The sequence below is a fragment of the Podarcis liolepis genome (assembly GCF_965112155.1).
Source record: "Podarcis liolepis genome assembly, chromosome: 5".
NCBI lineage: Eukaryota > Metazoa > Chordata > Lepidosauria > Squamata > Lacertidae > Podarcis > Podarcis liolepis.
Window position 1 is genome coordinate 31,809,715 of NC_139556.1, and position 21,188 is coordinate 31,830,902.

The following is a 21,188-nucleotide window of genomic DNA, read 5'->3' on the forward strand; positions in this document are numbered from 1 at the left end:
TTTGCCCACCCCCTATTGCAAAACTGACGAAATTCCCAGTACGGTTTTAAGGACAGGTAGAATGTGATTCTAAAAACATGCAATTACAACAAGGCCATTTACAGATGTAAAGATCTGGAGTTAACATCAGGTACTGTTACTTCATAATCGTTTTTAAAGCTTTATTGATATACAGAATGTTGTACAATATTCATCTAAATATTGTCTTCACAACTGAGCAGCAGAGGGAAAAACCTGCCCAAGTGTCTACCTCTGAAAAGCTAGGGAAGTTTTCCAGATCTAACTCCCCAACTCCATCCCCTGGGCTGTGGGGCTCTCAACTACCAAAGCAGAACAGCAAAAGCCTCTTGAAAGTTGTCCTGAATGATTCTACTTTTATCAATGTCAGTGGTAATGAACCAATTTAAAAGAATTCAGCACTGCTTGTCTACAACTACATCAGTGTTCTTATACTACATAGTGTTTCTGCTTCATGCACAAATGATGCAGGAGAATCCTGTTTGTGTTAAAAGAAGCTTGAATAAGATTGTTAATAACTAGCAATTTCAAATAAAAACAAATGAATTAAGGATATCAGAAGATTAAATATTTAATTGATTAGCCAGCTTTATAAAAAAATTAAAATAAATGCTTATATTGCTCCTAAGAATTCAATTATTATTTATTCAACAAAGTAACAACTTACATACAATTAATAAATGAGCTGCACCACTCATGGTTGAGATGTCACAAAAGGCCAACTTTTATATTTTATTTTTCATTTCCTTTTACATTAAAACAAAGAGCAAAAATACTTTCTAACAATAAGCAAATGTGCCCTTAATCCTTGGCTTCTGCTATTAAAATCTGCCCTCACCAAATAAACCTTTTAATGGTTGCAGCTTACAGTATCTGATGCTAAACCACCAACCAGAAGAAATAAATGCTGTCAAAACGAATGGAGATATGTTTGAAAACACTGTCACCTACCGGCAGTAAAAAAAACAACAGGATAAAAAGGAAGTCACACAATATACCAACTCAAAGGCTTCTAGAAGTCTTTCAGAGCATTCATGTGATCTTTTGGCATCAAAAGACCAGACAGTTCCCCCGGCCTACCTATTTAATCTGAATTTACCTTTGCCATAGAAAATATGATCCATAACATCATAAAATATGTGTATTTGTAAATCCAGTGTGGATGAACCTGGTATATCATCTCTAACTTTGTATATGTTCACATTACTGTTTGATCTGCATCCAATGCACTCCCACAATGTTAGCTGCAATCCATATCAATCCTGTACTGTAATTTCTTGACAATAATGCAGTATTTTCCTCAAACCAGCTTCTTCAGCTTTCCTGGATGGGAAATGAACAGTAATGTGAACATTTGATGTGTGTTCATGTGCAGATGGTAGCTTCAGTTCTGGAGGGGTTACAGGGGGGTCATGCACAGTGGGTGAAGACACCCCCACCCACTCTCTGATGTGAACAACATTCTGCAAATGCAGCTTGAAATGTAGCAGGAGGGAAATGACCTTGCTGCTAATGTGACACGTTTTGCATTGTAGCTTCTTTTTTAGGAGGGCTAGAGACGAAGGGAGGAATTTGATGCTGTGCTAATTTGATGGTTCTGTCAGCACACACATTTCTGTTTGCCCAATGGAATGATCTCTCAATCCCCTTCCCCCATTTGCTGTCCCAGGGGTTCTTAAAGGTAAAGGTAAAGGGACCCCTGACCATTAGGTCCAGTCACGGACAACTCTGGGGTTGCGGCACTCACCTCGCTTTACTGGCTCAGGGAGCCGGCGTACAGCTTCCGGGTCATGTGGCCAGCATGACTAAGCCGCTTCTGGTGAACCAGAGCAGCGCACGGAAACGCTGTTACCTTCCCGCCAGAGCGGTACCTATTTATCTACTTGCACTTTGACGTGCTTTCAAACTGCTAGGTTGGCAGGAGCAGGGACCGAGCAACGGGAGCTCATCCCATTGCAGGGATTCAAACCACCGACCTTCTGATTGGCAAGCCCTAGGCTCTATGGTTTAACCCACAGCGCCACCCGCGTCCCTTCCTGGGGGTTCTTACTCCACTCCAAATAGATCTGAATGGCATGGATGAGAGGGGCAAGTCCCCCTGCACTGTTGCCTGCTAGTGCAACTACTTAGCTGAATCAAGCCCTTACTTTTTAAAAAGAAAAAAGAAAGGCCAGAGTCTGGGCATCTGTCCAGGGTGCCAATGAAAGCCTTCGCAGGCACCTGGGCACCCTTGGGTGTCAGGTTGGTGATACCCGGGTTGGCTACCCCTGTTCTACATAATGTGTAATTAGAGTTTAGAACAATTGCTAGAAGGCACTGAGCATGATACTGATGAATAATTATTGATACTGAAGAAATGTAGAAGAGAAATCTAGTGGTTTAAAACAAAGCCGTTGAATTTTATTCCGAAGAGCACCAAGTAGTCCTCAAAAGGTTTTTTGTTTAGAAAATAGGAAAGGATAGAATAGAATAGAGAGAGCTGTATCACTCCTGGATATAAAAGTGCTGGGAAAGGTCTGTATTTTAGGGTTTTTTCAATTGAGTGCCTGGGTTCAAAATAATTCAACAACTCTTTATTTACACCCTGGTTTTCTACAGGAGTATCCAAAGCAGCTTAGAAGAATACTATGTAGCTCAGCTGGTGGTAAGACTTCTGTCAGCAGAAAAGGGAGGGAAACAATTTTTAGCAATTTCCCCCTCTGCAGTCCTCCACAGTCCTCCTACATCTGCTCTGGAGGGCCCCTCAACCCTCTGGAGCAGACCTAAGGGGCATGGGAGCTGCAAGGGCAGGGAAAATAACCAAATCTGATCTCTGGATTCCTCCTCCATCCCTTGGAAGCAATCAAAAATAAACTGCTTGAAATAAACTGAGAAGCTCCTTCTCTAGTCTGGACAATGGGTATTTCACTCCAACCTTCTCTTTGTCTAATTAGCTAGATCTGCTTTCCAAACTGTCAGTCATTGCTATCATATCATTCATTGGCTAAGCACATTGAAAGGTGAGCACAATATACTTTTCCAGAAAACAAACGGGAAGAATAGTACAGTGGTCTCTGTTGTGCATGTGTCTGTCCTATGGATTCTGGGCTGTACCCTATATTTTTGTCCTGGCATTAAGAAAACAAACCTCAGTGAAATATGGGGGGGGGGTGATAATTTTCAGTTTTTAAATCATTGCAAACAACCTCAGTTTACACCTACATAAGACATTGTTGATAAAATTCAGGGTACACATCATATTGAAATAAACAGAAGTTGCATGTGATAGCAACATTTATGTACTTGGGTTCGAGATCAGTTGAAAATTGGTGATCCAAATGTACAAACACATATGATTGGGCTGCTAAAGTTTCTTACCTGTTGTCGTTTGAATGCCAAATGGTCCAGCTTTTTCAACTCTTTCTGGAGGTTTTTATATGTTTTCTGCAGTTCAGATTTAGTAGATGAATTTTGAAGACACACAAATGTCCTTTGAACCTATGGCCAAACAAGGAGGGGGGGTTAAATATTATTTTAAAATCTTCTGTGCTTAATTAGGAATAGGCTCAGAAAGAATAAGCTAAATTGGGATCTATTTGCTTTGACACCAGGTCTAGCCACACTCTTGGGAACATGACGGAGCTGCCCCCCACTGGGGCACCTGGTAAGGTCTGTCCCTTTTCTCCAAAAGTTACCTGTTAGTGGCAAGAAAGATATTAGGTGGTGGTAGCACCACTGTGGATATCAAGATCACTGGGAAATTTAGTTCTCCGGGTTTCTGTTGCTGTTTTCCAGGTGAAATGGAAGAGGGCAGCTGCTTTGGTGAGGATAGCTAGACTGGGGCTGGGTCCAAACTAACTGAGCTTGAATTTCAGAGGAGCTTGGGCTTGGCTTATAAATAAGTAAACTCGGGAATTCAAACATCATCTGCATTGATACATAATTATTATTTCATATATGTTTTTGTATGAGCAAGGCATGCATGCTTTGTCTTACTAGATTCATACTTTAAATTCAATTCCCCTTTCATTGTCCAAAAATGTTTTCTTGACCTTGAGGTAAATTAGGGCATGCAGCCCTAGTTTACAGAATTAATGTTTGGACAACTCATTTTGATGAAAAACTATTTTCCCCCATTTGCATCCATCAATGATTCAGTTTATTCGTGCACATTATGCCTGAACTAACTTTCAATTAAGAGAGATGGGTGGTTTTGCAATTAAACTTTGTTCAATGCTTTTATTTACTAAAGCTTTTCTTTCACAGTTAAGAAACACCTGTTGGATGTGCAATGCTCAAACAAGGGATTCCAGAGTATTCCCCATGAGTCTCAGTATCTGCCACTGGAACATAAAAAGCCTTTAGCTCTCAGCTGCTTTAAATGCATCAAATCATTAATTGCTGAGAAGTACTCAGTTACTATGGTTACAAACACAAACTGGAAGAGAAATGTTACAGAGTGTACAATGATATGCAGAAAAGCACGGGCCCATGGATTGCAGTTAGTATATACTGGTCCCACATTATGGATCAGAAACTAGGTTAAGTCATAGATGTATTCAGACAAACGTTTTAACTCAGATGCTGTCCATCCACACTGCATTGCTTTAAATGGAATACACATTCAGGTATGCAATCTTTTTTAAGCCATGCACAGGGCCAGATTTAGGTTTGATGAGGCCCTAAGCTACTGGAGGTAATGGGGCCCTTTATATGTCCAGCTGTCCTTTGTCAAAAACAAATTGTCACTGTTTTTGTGTTGAATATGCTATATGGTAATTTATGAACCTACACAACACAAAACACTGTTGCTGTATGTAGGTTTTATTTTATTTGTTTTTTATCTTATATTTTGGAAATGTACATCCAGGTGTTTCTTTCCTTTAATTTTTTTTTGGGGGGGGCCAAGAGAGTGGGGCCCTAAACTATAGCTTGTTTAGCTTATATTTGTACGTAAATCCAGCGCTGGCCATGAAGCATCAATAGATCACACCTACATTTGTATCCTGGTTTATGATCAAGCAGGTGATGTGCATGCAAAAACCAGCTTGGATGACTTGAGTCTGTAGATGGGCCTTTACAGTTCCCCTGCTGGAAACAGGCTGTGATTGCTCAAGCAGAGGGGCTGTGTCAACTTTCCTGTGGATGCACATCTTCAAGACAAACTGTTCCCCACTACATGCACATAGCTTTTCAGATTCCAAGGGAGCATCAGTCTCATACTTCAAAGGAGCTTATAGGAAGATGATCTGGGAAGATGTGTACAGTGGTACCTCGCAAGACGAATGCCTCGCAAGACAAAAAACTTGCTAGACGAAAGGTTTTTCCGTTTTCGATTTGCCTCGCAAGACGAATTTCCCTATGGGCTTGCTTCGCAAGACGAAAACGTCTCACGACTTTTTTTTCTTTGTCTAAAAACAAAGACATGTTTTGTTTATAAAGTTAATTTATTTTCCCTTAAATTTTTGAACTGCTCTTTACAGTATGTGTGACTTTAAAGAGCAGTTAATAAACTGTTGTTGTACCAAATTTGGCTTTGTTTGGACTTTTTTTGACCATAGGAACGCATTAATTGATTTTCAATGCATTCCTATGGGATTTCGTGATTCGCAAGATGAAAAATTCGCTAGACGACAAAAATTGCGGAACGAATTAATTTCGTCTTGCGGGGCACCACTGTACTCCTCTCTCTGGAGTACCCTAAGCTGGAGGCAAGCAAGTCACAGCCTAACTCTAAAAAGCTTCTCACTAAAAGTTTGAGGCACCAAGAGAAAGGTGCACATGTACAAGGCTACCCAGCACATCTGCATGCAGGACACCCACTTAACAGTAGGAAGCTAATATTTGTAATAGTGGTCACAAATGAGTATTAGTTAAACATAGTTGTAATTTTGCGACAGCAAATGTACTTTAAACGTGGATGTGCTAAAACTCTGGTGCTAAAACTCTGCACTAAAATGTGCAACAACCAGACCTCCATAATCTGCATGGAGCTCAGTCAAGTCACACAACGCAACCTACATTTTAACTAATATAATCACTATGCAAACATCAGCATGACATCAGGAACCATGTCAGTGCTCGACACTCCTGTGCTACCAGGTTCTTTATTTTAAGGTAGTGTGTACTTATGGGACATAAAGGTCCAACAAGAGAGCAAGAATGAAGATACAAAAAAGTTCTTAGACTATGAAGTGGAACAGAACAGTTGGGTACTGACATCACTCTCACTAACTATACAGACTTTACAGACACTGGACTATAGAAAAGATTGTATGGCATGCCACCATTTTTATAGTGCTTGCTATAGACTAGTATCAGAAGTTGCATGATAGATTTCCTGCCTACTATTTAGATTGACTTTGATCACATTTCATTTTATATTACCTGATGTCATATATAATTAAAACCACTATGCCTAGGAGTGAGGGTCTCACCTTAGCAAGGAGACACAGGTGTTACAGTGCTTCAAAAACCAGTTCCTAACCTAATTCTGATGAGCAATGGGCACTTTTGTAGAAACTGCATGATGTGAATTTTAATAATCCTCCACAATATAGCTATTCTATACAGTATCATTTCATGCACTGCACGCCCCAGACCAGACAGTATGTCTCTGACACTAAAGCGATAAAATGCTGTGCCAAAACCCATTTATGGATTTGGCCCCCTTCTCCCACCATTTTATACATTTAACAAGTCTCTTACTTGGTCAGCAGTTTCATTTCGTAGTGAATGACATAACCTTTAAAATTAATTTCGGTTCAGTGATCAAACACCTATTTTATTCTATGAAAATTAGAAAACCTTGGAGCAATGGAACTGGAAAGCAAAGAACCTCTTCATCTGCTCTCAGATGATTAATGGACAAACCTTAACAGCCAAAATCCTCATATCCTCATGAAGGAATAGTACAATATGTCAGCATTGCCACTATAGAAGAACACATTCCAGGGGAAGCTTTATAGACATATATTTAAACAAGATTGCCTTTTTAATTGACGTGAACTAGCAAACATCCTGAGAAGGGTTGCTCTCAGTGCTGCACAACCATCTCTAAGGTACTGCAGAAGTTCAAATGCCTTTTCTTGGATCAGCTCCATAGTTAAGAATATTTCAATTACCTGAGGGAGCTCTAAAATATAATAATGAAAGTTAAAAGACTTTGGATAGAAAAAAGCAAAGTCAGAACTCATTACAGATTTCAATTGTATTAGAATTTGGCCCTGGATGGCAGTGACCAAAATGCTATTAGCGCTTGATGGCTATTCAACAGCATATGTTAAAGTTACCTGGTCATCTCAGTCTATTTTCTAATTAATGTGACAACATAAAAAAGAAATGCTTTTGGCAGATGCAGTATGATGAACAAGCACTGCAAAGCAATGAAAAATATACTACTACTTCCACAGAACAGAACTGAGGAATATGCTGGGCACTGTAGAAGAAGATTATACAGCTGTCTAATATGCTCTGTAAGGAGAGAAAATCATTCTTTACTGATGGTTTGTTTTCCATGAATGCTACATTTTTAGAAAATGGAAAGGAGACAATTATAGTATTCTTTGGTATATGCTCCATATTTCTGAAATATTCAGCAGCACACTTGTGTGGTTTTCAATCGTTTTAGCAATTTCTAACAATTCACACAATAAAGTAAGCAGAAAAGTTTCAGAAGTACCCACAAGATGATTTCAGAAGTACTGAAAGTACCCACAAGATGATTACTTAAGATTGGTTATTATTGCTATATGAAGCATAGTGGCAAGTCAAATTTCAGAACTATGATAGAGCTTAGATATAAAAAAAACATAGTGGGCTAAATAAATAATAATAATAAGGCTCAACAGAAAAACAACATTCTATCCCTGCTCTGCACTATAGAATATTGTGGATTATAAATAAAAAATATGTATTTTTTATTCAAAAAACTGAACTGTTTCACTCACAGTGCCTGTATAAACTAACATATGCTATTAAAATAGGACACTGGTCTTCCTCAGTGACCTCCAATCACAGATGCACCACTGCGCTATGTTCTACATGTAGCTGCTTCAGTGACTTCTTGGAAACTGCTACCTGCCTTTCAACAGAAATAGTCTGCATACACATTTCACACCCACCCACCAATAATCCTGGAAACTGTAGTTTAAGGGTGCTGCGAATTGTAGTTCTGTAAGAAGTAAGCTGCAGTTCCCAGGATTCAGGGGGGTGCGTGCTTGAAATGTACAGTTTGTCCACAGACACAGCATGCATATAAGGGAATAGAATTTCAGCTCTGATCCCATTGTGGAAATGCCTTCTCCGCATTTTGGCTACATATATCATCTCTCCCCCTCTTCCAAGATTGGTTGCTATGGAAATCAGTTCTTCCAGTTCATAACTGAATGGACAATGCACAGGTAAATGGTGTCGGGATGGGGGAATAGGGGAGCATGGTGCGTACTGTCACTATTTTTCCTAAAAATAAAGCACTGCTTAGGATGTTAAAATACTGCAGTGAGGTCACACAGAGGAGGACACACATTAGCAGGTCTCCAAAACTCAATCTTAAAAGCCTCTAGAAGTAAATGTATTTCTGTACAGAAAAGACATTGAGGAAGGAATGCTGCCTTGATGTCTAATTTCATTGATACTATGGTGGTATATTTTTCAGTTGACATTGTTATTATGCACATTTCAGCTTTTTAAAATTAGGTTAATGGGTTTACTGATTTTTCTGAACTAAACTTTTGTTTGGTTGGAAAGTCAGTCTACACGATTTAAAACAAATCAAAAACTAAATACTTGCAGAAATCTTTCAAAAGAAAGCGGGAAACAGCTAATAACAAATAACAAAAACAGTAGGTGCTCAATTATGAGGCATTTCTGTATTACCATCCATACGCAGCATCCCAAACCATTCATTACATTACAGATTACAAAAAATACACATTATTACAAAACCTACATGAATGTCGTATGAAGGTAAATGTATGTGCATACCATGTAATCCTGTCTTCTGAGCCTAAGGTGAGAAAACTGCTTCTAGATAACCTGGATTTGAGCCCATGCCTCTTAGGAAGGTCAATATCTTTCTTTTCTACCTTCTCTAAAGTGGGAGTGGTGGCAACAGGATTGCTGTTAAGATGCATGCTGTACAGAAATGTTGTTATATAAAACAAGAGCACAGCAAAAGCACTACAGTGGTACCTCTGGTTAAGTACTTAATTCGTTCCGGAGGTCTGTTCTTAACCTGAAACTGTCCTTAACCTGAAGGACCACTTTAGGTAATGGGGCCTCCTCCTGCTGCTGCTGCTGCGCCGCCGAAACACAATTTCTGTTCTCATCCTGAAGCAAAGTTCTTAACCTGAAGCACTATTTCTGGGTTAGCAGAGTCTGTAACCTGAAGCGTATGTAACATGAAGCATATGTAACCTGAGGTACCACTGTATAAGTGTTTCTTGCCCCTTAGAGATGCCATATGCCGCTCATAAAAATGAAACATTTGCCCTGATCTATCTGCTAGTAAGTCATGTTTAAGTCCCACTAGAATCAATGAAACTAGTTAGCCATGACTAACTTAAGTCTCATGGATTTCAATGGAACTAGAGCATAATTAACTTTGGTTAGAGTTGAGCCATGGCTTGGTTGTTGCTTTTGAAAACAAAAAACCTCCCATTTCTAAAGATTTATTTGTTCATTTATTTTTAGGCATTCTATACAGCCTATTCAAAACAAACTGAACAAAATACTGTACCAGAAGAAAAATAATGGCAATAAACATAGTACAATAACCACATATTATAACTAAGAACAACACCATAAACTCATACCAACAGCTAAAATCATCCACAGCCAAGGTCATAAAGACTGGAGGGGTGGGGACCAATAGTAAGGTGGTATAAAAATTAAAAAGAGGAATTAATACCAGTTCTGTCTGAAAGTCCGAATTAGCCCCAGGTCAGTTCAAAAAATAAAAAGTTTAACTCCCAACACATTTGATATAATGGAATTTGCAGGTTGAGCAGCAATGATTCAAAATCCAATCCTTTCGTTCATCAGTAGCAAGCTCCATGGCTTACCAACATGAATTTGAATTTACTGACATGTTCCGCTTTTAGTATATTTGTATTTCCAGTTATCTGTATTTCCACGCTTTGAATGTTTGCTGTAAGCTGCTTTGGACACAGCTCATTGTGGAAAAGCTGCATATAAGTAAACTCAACCAATCAATGAATATTTTAATTATTTACTCAAAAAAATCTGAAAATTAAGAAAGCTTGGTAGCCGAGAATATGGGAAAGGTCATTTGCTGACCATAGTAGCTACTTACCGTGGTTAGATGTTGCAACAGGTATGAGACATCAATCATATCTGCCAGAATAAGAAGCCTTGTAACAGCAGCCAGAAGAGCACGTGCTACTTGGACAACGGCCTCCCTTTTAGGCAAATAACAAGGATCATCTGTGAACTTTTTTGCAGCTACCCTTAAAGCTTCACCTGTAAAATAAAGATACAAGTAATGCTGCAGTCCACAAGCAAATTCATCTGCTTTGCTTTGGACCACATCAGTGAGGCCGAGAGGGGGTTCTTCTCATCCAGGTACCCCAAGACCTCCACACTGCCCAGGCGGAGGTCACCTCAGTGCTGCTTGTGCAGCTGTTGGCTTCACCCCCAGAGGCACATTGACAGATAGATGCTTCAGATTTACAGAGATGTGGAGTTGAAAGGAAATATTTCGCCTTTGTGAAAAAAAATTCTCTTTTTTGCATTCTTTATTAGGGGAAACAATAACTAAGGCAGGGGAGCTTAAAATTACATGACAATGTATTCATTTTCGTGCTACAATATGCCAGTTTCTACCTATATAGGATATGATTTATAATATATATCATTCTGTGTTGTAGTTTATAAAAACTGGAGCAAAAGGCAGCACAATGCAACTTTGCAATATTGTGTAGTTTTAGAGCCATCCACTTTACAGTCACTGTGTACTTACTCCAAGTGAACTGTTGGTCTAGTACAACTTGTTCCTTTTGCATTCTGGGGCTGTTTCAACACAATACCATAGAATCTCCAAATCTTGCAGTGCGGCTGCATACCACTGGGAACAATTGCTAATCAGTTCACTGTGGAGTGTACCCAAGTCAACCACAGGGTTAAATGTTTTCTGTTAAATTTTTTAGCATGTACATACAAAGCAGCTGTCAATCTGGGAGAGAAAGGCTGACAGATGTCAGGTCTGGGCATACTGCAGGGGTAAAACTTGATGGCCCGCTGGTTCCTTCCAACACTACAGTTCTGACGACATTAATTTGTTTTATAACTGCTTTGCATCACCTACGCCAAGAGCAAAAATGAAACCATCCCTATTTCCTTCAGAAAACTCTCTTTTTTAACTGGAGTGTTTCACAAGAATAAAAAGAAAGAAGAATCAATACATTAGACTGTTTTCAAGTTGTATCTCCCTAGCCAAGAAAGACATACTGAGACTGCTGGCTGCAGCTTTGAAGAATTGCTACAGTGGAGCTAATAGATTTGTTGGGCACAGGGAAAAAAACGTTACTGAATTCAGGGAAAGGGGAAAATGGGACAAGGGAGAACTGATTTGCAAAGAGAATTTATTACTGCAAGGCAGACTGAAAAAGGAAAGTGGGAAAAAATGTGAAGGAAAGCAGGAAAAGAACTGATTGATTAATTCTGCATGTAAAATAGCAGCGCTTTGATGATCCAAGAATGAATGATAAGGGACAGACGAATTTAGATTGGAGATTAAAACAGCATTAAGTTTTCCAGGGGAGGGGGCATGAAATGAAAAGGCCACATGCCCAAGCAGAAGTTGTCATGAATAGAAAGAGAAAGAGAATAGAAAGAGGAGAAACACACACCCTTCAACAAAGCAAGACTCAACAAGTTTCCCACAAGCACAACCAGGCAACCTTCCTATCAAAGCCCAAGCAGCAGTGCAATAGCAACTGTGATAAGATGTTCACATTCCACTTTTCCACATGCACCCAGACTCATCTTTGTGGGGGAAGGAGAGCACTACTGTACAGCCCTATCATGTACGGGAATGGAAAAGACCACACTGAATTCTGTGACCCGCTGTCACCCCTGTTCTTTGTTTTGAACTCCAATTCATTCCTGCTTTCTGTCCAGCACTCCACTTGAGCCCTGATTAGACCTTATGGCTGAACTGGAAATAACAATTCAAGTTGGGAGCTTGGGGCCTTGCTGGTCCAACCCTCAACATCCCAAAACCTATCTGCCTGATGTTCCCATGTTGTGCAGGGAAGGTTTGAAGGGGGCTTCTAATCATATGCACTCAGGGCTCCTGATTGTATGGAGGCTTCTGCTCACATCTTCCCTACTCAACATGAAAAGGGGTGTGAGAGAGAGGCAGTCATACGCAGAGGGGGTGAGGCACTCATATACAAGGAAGTTGGGGTGGGGCAGCACATACAATCCCCTGCCTCCTATATGCAAGCAAATGACCTATTGCCTGGTCAAACTTTGATATTTTCTTATACCGAAGATTATACTTTGTTTAATGAGATACAAGTCTTCCTACAACTGGATCTAGAGAGAAATCTGATTATCAGGAGTGATACTACCATGGGGCAGAATGAGACAATTACCACAGGCAGCAGAGGTGGCCCAGGCCCCATGCTCACTTGCCTCAATGACACCCACCCAGTTGCTGCATCATCTTCAAAGTCATCCCCTTGCCTTTCTCCTCTCTTCCACTGCTGTGGCCCCTGCTCATCTGCCTCTCCGTTGCTCCAATTACTGACTAACTGCTGTTTCGCCACTGCAAATGTTGAAGCAGTGCTGGCGGTCTTCCAGACTCACTCTGAGGAAAATCCAGGGATCTTTCCTCAGACAAACACGTTCTGGGCAAACTGGCACAGAAGGGTGCTTGTGCTGCCACCGCTGCACCATGATAGTTAACCTTTTTTTAAAAAAAAGTGAACTAAACATAACTTTAAAGGTCATTATCTAGGCCTTGCTGCAGAGGGGCACTGGCTGCTGTTGGCCGTTCAAACTTTCAGTGGAATTCAGTGCCTAGAATTTAAGCCTTCAATCTATATCCTCCCTTACTTGTTCTGGCCTTCACCTCCCCTTCCCTCTAGACATCTGCTTTTAGCTGCCACTCTGAGAAAGCTAGGCTGAAAGCAATGGGCATTCCTTTCTCCTCCCACAAAGAGTTATAAAAGCTTGCTCCTTCTGCCAGGAATAGTCACCCACTCTGAAACCCTCAGGTTGCCAGCTCTAATTTTCCAGAGCAACATTAGCAATAATGTTCACTAGCTGAAGTTTCTAGGGGAGATTTGACCATTACGCATGACCTTAAATTTGACTTATATAGCTGTACACTTAGTATAAAACACCCTCAACCTGCTTTTACTATTTCTGTAGCATATTGCCCTGAAATATTTGGTCTACATTCTTCTTTTACTTCACCTTGAACCACTTTGGCATGATAAAAAAGGAGAAAATGTATGCCACAAGCTGTTATTTTTGATGCAAGGGTATACCTTTAGCCTGTTGTCCTTCCCTACTGTTGTAATTATTGGAACAAACAAGACAAGCCTTTTTTGTTGCTATATGCAAAGCCACCTACAAGTCTGATCAAACTCAGGACTGTGGAAGTTTCTCTCACAGAAAAAACAAATAAACACACTACTCTATGCAGCTGCTATTTGCATTTCAAGGGAGTCTCCCATTGGCAGTGATTGAACCTTCCCTCAAAACACCAACGACAAAATACAAAAAGAAAGGTGTTGGGAGAGAAGCAGACATAAAGAACTAGACTCCCCCTTCCTAAACCTATGCATTTTACTGCATGTTATGGGCATATTTTTGTCACATAAATAGTTTCCCTGTGCCTACTTACATAATAAAAAACATGCACATTAATTGCATTCATGCAATTAGCACTTTATCTAGTTTGGCCCTCAGTCACAAATGGAGAGGGGGCTTTGCTTTGAAAAGGCAGTTGCTCTCTAGAGAAGGTTATTTGACAATATCTGAAAGAGAGATACAGTTTAGAGATTATGAGATTTTGTGTCTGGCTGAGCCAATCACAACAGGTCTCAAGTGTTGATTACTGAAGTGGGTGATTAGCAATTCTAATTCTAATATTTAATTTGTAGAATATTTAAACATGCATCAATGGTGTGATTGGCTGATAACTCATCTGTGCAAACAATAATAAACTTAATGAATTAAAATAATTATTTTAAAGTCTTTTACAAATTTGATTTAGGCAAACAGTAAATGATACCAAGTACCAATTAATCCCAAAAGAGAACAGGCAGATTTGTCCTAAAATTGCTATTGCTGACCACTGACTACCAAAACTATCTTTAACATGTGCCCACAACTTGTACAACCTTTTGATATTTACTAAAGGCAAATAGAAGCAGCATGCAGTGGCAAACATGCAGCATTTCAGTCATCAAACTGCTGGCCCAGGTTCTTCTCTAAAACAGATAGCAAGGGAATTTGTACAAGAAACTAAGACTTGTAGCTTGAGAACCAAAGAGAATTATACATCTCTGTGTAACATGCTCTCTAAGCAACTATAGGTTCCAGAGTCCCTTAGCTTCTGCTAGCATTTCCATTGCAGAAGCAAGAGGAGCCAATAGGATGGGGCTGCAGGATACAAAGACAAGCATCATCATAAATTGGGAAGCAGCGTCCCACAAAATATTATGAAAGAATTGCATTCTACAATTAGATTCAGTGAGTATTTCCTTATATACTGTTTCCTGATATGAGAAAATTACATCAGCAAATTAAGAATGTCAAATCCATATCTTCCGATTTCCTTTTGGCTTGAGAACAAACAGTATCTGAAGCAACCTATATTTGTTTCATAGTGATTGTGGTATTTGTGAGCTAAAGTTTATCTAGGCGTTCACTTGAGATGTGATAGCAACTAACTGCATGCAACACTGACAAGGCAATAGACGGAAATAATACAAGCTGCAACTGTTGCCTTCAATACCATATATAGGCTGTAAGTAATGGGAATAGATATCAAGCATTTGAGCTATGTCTGAACCACTTCTGTCTGGGGGAGGAGGGAAAGGGATGAAATGCACAAATGATTATCCTAGGAATATGTTACATTGTTGTCCTGGTTTTACAATAATTAAATATCAGCCTCACTAACATTCTGTTAATTAAATTATAGTTTGATATTAATAGTTTGAAAACTCCCACTACAGAAATAGTTCCTTTTTTCTGTTACAAGTCTTTTTCTTCCCACCTGCTTTTGAGTCATACCACACACAGGATTTCATGTGTCAGAAGAACACATAAAATCCTGTTAATAAACTTTTGTAAGGCTGTAAAGAAGCATTTCGTTCATAGAAGCATAAATATTTCACTTTCTAATTTGTTATCTCTAAGTAAGGCAAAGGCACTAGAAGCAGGGTCTCCAAAACTTGGGTCTCCAGCTGTTTTTGGACTAACACTCCCATCGTCCCTGGTTAGTAGGACCAGTGGTCAGGGGTGATTGGAACTGCACTAAGGGTTTCATATAGCCAGATCTTAGAAGCAAACTCCAAAGATAACTAGCAGTATAGGACACGTTTAGGCCAAATTAGGGCCATTAAAAAATGCTCTTTTCAAGACAAAATCTCAGGGTGAAATGGCTGCCATGCTCCCACAAGGACAAACAGGATGTCCCACTTTTTCTAAGACACTTGTGGTATATAAGACTAGTATTTGGAAAAAAGGGTACTTTGTGGTCTAAGATTACTTGGCTTTTGAGATAGCAAGGGAAATGAATGCTAATGGATCTATGAAAAAGTAAATTTTGTAAATTTCACTATGACATAGAGTCCAAAATGCTACACAACCTTTTAAAAAATGAATCCTTGTGATGAGTAGAAAATGAGTTTTGTATTACCTATATAAAGTGAAGTATATATGATTTGTAGTTTTTAAACAGAGGAGGGGAAGTGTGATGAAGTGGGGAACAACCCCATAATAACTCAATGGCAGAAAATGTTGAGTGTGTAAGGGGAAGGAAGAAACCTGACAAAAGAGCAGGAGGGGGAATGGAATGAAATGGAGTGGAGTGGTCAATGACTGCAAAGGGATTGGCACAGAAAGTGGGGAATCTGATAAATGGTTGGAAGAATGGCTAGAGGAGGAGACACATACAAAAAAAGGGAAGAAATAGTCTTCTCATTCATCTGGAGAGATCTCTTCCTGGTTCACACTAAGAAACTATTTTTAAATCTCCCCAAGGATGGGATGAAGAGCTGTCAATAGAAAACACTGGAAGCACCCAAGATTTTAATTGGAGCTAGCACTGAGCACAAACATGCCCATGCCATCCTCCCCAATGTTAAATTGATGAGGACGAGACCAATGAGAACTGAGGATGCTCAGTGGGCACAGAATGTTGATTAAATTTGGGGAGGGGAGGTGGAGAATGAAAAAATAAGGGGTATTGGATAGAACAAAGTGGTTGAAACCCTGAACCAAAGCACTCCACACTGCGATATTTTGATACAGGGCCTCACTTGTTCCTTCAAATACTGATTTATGTGTTCCTGTGCTAAAATCCCCACCACTCATGCAGAAGAGAGAGGTATCGGCATACTTGGGTTATCCCAAGGCTTGCAAATGCTTAAAAGAGACTGAATATTAAAAATACAGATGAGGTGGGAAGAGAAAAGGTAAGAGAAAGGGAGTAACACACCATGGGTGGAATTCAACACTGATTGTGCTAATATGATTGTTCTGTCCTCTGAATTTGTGCAATTGCAGTCACGGACCTAAGGCCATTCTGATATGTTTTGAAGCAGAATGCTGGCCAAGGGGGGAGACATTGCAACAATATGATGAAGTTGTCAACTCAGGGGATTAATTTACTTAATTTACTTAACATTTTAAAGAAAAACTCGTAATGGTTTATGAGAAAATGTACAATAATAAAAACACAACTAAAATATAAAAGAGACATATTACCAAAATATAAAAACACAAAACTGTGCAGTGCAATCTAAAAAAAAATGTTTCAACTATCAGGGAAAACCTGAGTAATGTTTTAAAAATGTTTAAAAAATTTAAAAATGTTTTAAAAGACATTTGAAATATTCCACACTTGATACCTCACAGATGACAAGGGGGAGGACATCCCACAGGGTCAGTGCCAAATTAATAAAGTATGAAGATGAACAATGCACATAGGCATGTTGATTGTTCACCAAAGCTATTTTTGAAGATAGAAAAAAGGCTGAGAAAGGAGGGCTAGTTAAATGTCCCCATACAACATGTGACTTTAGTCCTCCAAACCAAGGGTTCATCTACACTTCTACACAGAAAACGGGGGTCAGAACAGTTTTGCCTTTGCCCCGCCACTTTCGCCCAGAAAACCTGCTCTTTAGTGCTAAATCATAACAAAGTCAATCCACGTAAAACATGACTGCTGTTTGCTCCAATTCAACACTAAATTGTGGGTTTTCCCAGGGGAAAGCGGTGGGGCAAACTGAGGTGTGGATGAGCCCTACCTTAAACAAGTAATTATACAAAACAGAAGATGTTGCAGAAATGGGAGAATTGAGTGCAGTAACTACCAGTCTGTATCATTTGCTACCAACAAGCTTTTCTCTCCACCACCCATATTTACTGTTCATTTATGAACCTGCCCACTCTCCCTTCACCTTTTTAAACCCATTATTGCTTATTCTGTCACCTCGAAGTTATTTTATAGCACACACACACCCCATTTCTCACATCATACATTCAACACACACGATTTAAAGCACATGATTTCCCCCAGAGAATCCTGGAAACTGTAGCTTCCCACTCACAGAGCTACAGTTCCCAGGATACTTTAGAGGAAGCCATGTGCTTTAAATGTGTGGTCTAGAACTGGTGTGAGCGGCTGAACATCTGCTTGACATGAGGAAGATCCCTGGTTCAGTCCCTGGCATCTCCAGGTGTGCTGGAATAGGACCGTGTAAAAATCCCAGAGGGCTGTTGTCAGTCAGTGTAGACACTATGGAGCTAGGTAGGCCAGTGATCCAACTCTGGTTAAGTTATCCCTCTATAAAAGTAATATTTCATTTCCTCAGGTCATGTGTCCCCGGTTAAACTGGCATTGTATAGGAGGTTGTCCTATATAATGCACAGGGGGGGCGGTGTCAGGAAAAAGCAGCAATGCAAAAGCCAGCTGCAGGTGGCTGGAAAGCAAAACAGGATGTTGATGTCTGCAACTGTACTAGTGGAGAAAGGGGGCAGTCCATTCTCTGTACTGAGCACCGGGTGTTAGCTCAGGGTGTCATCTGACCTGTACTGGAAGTACAGGGGCGGAGCTGTGACTCTTCTGCTGGAGTCTGGAGGGTACAGACACGTTTCTCTGTACTGCTGAACGACAGGAATAAAAGACATGTAAAAGGACTCCTGTCTGTCTTTCTTCCCCTCCCTGGGGGAATGCAGGGAGGGAGAGGAGGAGGAGGGTGTGTTCTCCTCAAGTCTGAGGAGAATCGCCGATTTATGACCTTGCCTGCCGGGAGACGCAGACGGAAGGTCAACAAGGATCCCAGCCGAATGCCTGGGAGTGAGGCCAGTTACCTCTGACTGCGGCCGGAATCCTGACAGGCGGAGGATTCTCCTTTATGGAAAAAAATAGAATTAAGCAAATAAGAGAGCCAGGGAAGTATAGCAGTTAAGAATGTTGGGCTAGGACCAGAGACCCAGATTCAAATCCCTACTCAGCCAAGAAGCTCATTGCACGACCTTGGACCAGCTGTTCTCTCTCAGCCTTGCCTACCTTGCAAATTTGTTACAAAGATGAAATGAAAAGCGTGTTTACTGCCTTGGACACCTTGGGGGAAATGGAGGGGTATAAATGCAGTAAATAAAGAAAATAAATAAGGACTGTGTTACTGGAAAGGTGTATTTTCCCAAGTCAAACCATTAGTCCATCTAGCTCAGTACTGCCTACACTGACTGGCAGCAGCTCTCCAGGGATTCAGGCAGGGGAGATTCCTAGCCGTACATGCAGATGCCAGGGAGGAAAACTCGGGTGCAAGGTATTCTAACCACTGAACTATGACCCTCCCCTTAAGACATAGGTACATTGGAAGCCACATTATGCAAAATCAAACTCTTGGTCCATCTGGCTCAGTACTGCCCACACTGACCGGCAGTGGCTCTTCAGGAGTCACTTCCAGCTCTACCTGGGATCTTCTGCATCAAAGCAGATGCTCTGCCACAGAGCTATGACTCCGCCCCCTGCTTTATTTGCAGATTAAATAAATAACTGGAATGTTGGGAATTAGAAAAAAATGAAACACCCAGTTATTCCTAGCCTAGCAGCTGGTCGGGGGCACTCCAGCCATCCTTAGGGCCATTTGCCCCTCTACCTGCCTAACCCAATTCCCCCTTCCCTACCTGACTGACTGGGGAGTGGGTTCCGCTCTGCCAAGGGGGGACGCGACAGAGGTTGGCACCCTCTTCCAACAGAGCCAAGCTTGCTCATCTAGTCTTCTCGTTTCCCCACCTGGCATTGGCCTGGGCTGGGAGGGATGAGATGGAGCTTTACTTCCCTCCTTCCCCTCCCTCTCTGATTCCAGGTTGTTGGGAGGGGGTGCTTCCCCCAATGCATTGCCTTTTTAACCCTTCCCTGGCATTCTTGGAAAGGGATGGCCAGGAGGAAAGGTGCCTTTTTGCTCTGAGCAGGCTGAAAGGCAGAGAAAGGGAGGCAGAGGGGGAAAGATGGGGAGGAGACTCACATAGGTCCTCAGGGCAACCCTTCCACCTACATGGCCCACACCCAACCTAACCTATGACAAGCATCTTTTTATTGTTGCAGAGAAATTACCTTCTCTATTCCCATGTTCCTTGACAAACAGGCACAATCCTAACTCTTGTCTCTTCAGAAGTTAGTCCTGTGGATGAGGACTGTAGACTATGGGTTGCCGCTCATACAAATCCTGCTCAGAGTAAACCCATTGAAGTTCATGAGCATGCTTAATTTAGGCCCATTAATTTCAGTGGGTCTGTTCTGACTGGAATTTCGTTGGATACAATCCTTGGGCTGCTGCAGTCTTAATCCCCCTTTCCTGGGAATAAACCCGGCTGAATGAAATGTGGTTTACTTCTACACAGATGTGGTTAGAATCTCCCTATAAGGCTGGCTTCAGTCTAATATCACCCTGTTAAATATCCCATTGATTGCATTCAGCAGGTTTTAGACAATGTTAGTCTTACACAGAGTGCAGCCACGGAAAATGATAGCCATGGTAACTAAGGCCCCTTAATAAGTTTACTCTCTGTAGGACATTGCTAGATACATCTCAGTGGGACTTACTTATTTGTGGGGTGAGGCTGCATTTCACTCTATGTCAAATAGACATATGGGTAACTCAACTTGACAACTGTCACTCAAAAGGGGCATCTGGGTATCTGCAATAATTTTTTTCATTATGGGGGGGCAGGTTAATTTCTCACCACCACCCTTTTTTTGAGAAGAATCGTGCTTGCATATTTTGCATTCTACAAAGGCTAAAAACATTTTTTTAAGATGGGGGCGTGTCTGGAAATTATGGTTCATGGGTGGGATGCCCATGGCATATACCATACACACACATACACAAGTGTGCCAAGCAGGACAGCAGCAAAAGGAGAAAATGGGCCACTTTGGGGGTTTCTGTTTGCAAATTCCTAGGCACTGAGGTTTTACCCACAGCGCCACCCGCGTCCCTTGTATTTGTGTAGTGAACTGCTTAACATATGTACATGATGACAGCCACAACAGAAAGAAACTGAAATCAACCTTCTGATGGTGCCACTTTGCAATCACCACCACTATGAAGTTGAGGACAATATATAAACTCATAGGAATCACACAACTTTTTTCAACATGTTACCAGTGATCCATCCAGAGTTCCCTGCAATTGATATGCTCTCTGAACACAAAAATGAATCAGTTCCAGCTAATGCATCTCTCAGACACAAAGATGCCCATGAATCTCCTTAGAGAACACTTGTCTTCCATTTCACAGGGAAAGGGCTGATTTGCCAGTAACTCTAGTGAGATTGAGAAGAGAAGGAAAACAGATAGAATGATTTAATAAGTTTCAGAAGGGGCATGTGCCTATTATTCCAAACTATGGGGATTGTTGCAATTTTAAGAATCATAATAAAAAATTCATAGAATAGAGTCAAATGCACTTTTT

At 40.7% G+C, this 21,188-nt stretch overlaps 1 protein-coding gene and 1 long non-coding RNA gene across 14 annotated transcripts in view; one reads left to right on the forward strand and one right to left on the reverse strand.

Annotated features, from left to right (window-relative positions):
• The window catches only part of CTNNA3 (catenin alpha 3), a 541,298-nt gene that overhangs the window by 507,020 nt on the left and 13,090 nt on the right, over window positions 1-21,188 (reverse strand). For all 13 annotated transcript variants that reach the window (XR_014525905.1, XR_014525906.1, XR_014525907.1 and 10 more), the window contains 2 exons: window positions 10,313-10,479; window positions 3,376-3,495 (listed from right to left, as the gene is read on the reverse strand). Coding sequence is in view for 10 of the 13 variants with exons in the window: in XM_083502498.1 (XP_083358624.1) it covers window positions 3,376-3,495; window positions 10,313-10,479 (287 nt within the window). In the remaining 3 variants the exon portion in view is untranslated. The remainder of the gene's footprint in view (window positions 1-3,375; window positions 3,496-10,312; window positions 10,480-21,188) is intronic.
• Window positions 1-21,188, forward strand: part of LOC310706752 — a 132,668-nt gene that overhangs the window by 40,644 nt on the left and 70,836 nt on the right. The window lies entirely within an intron of this gene.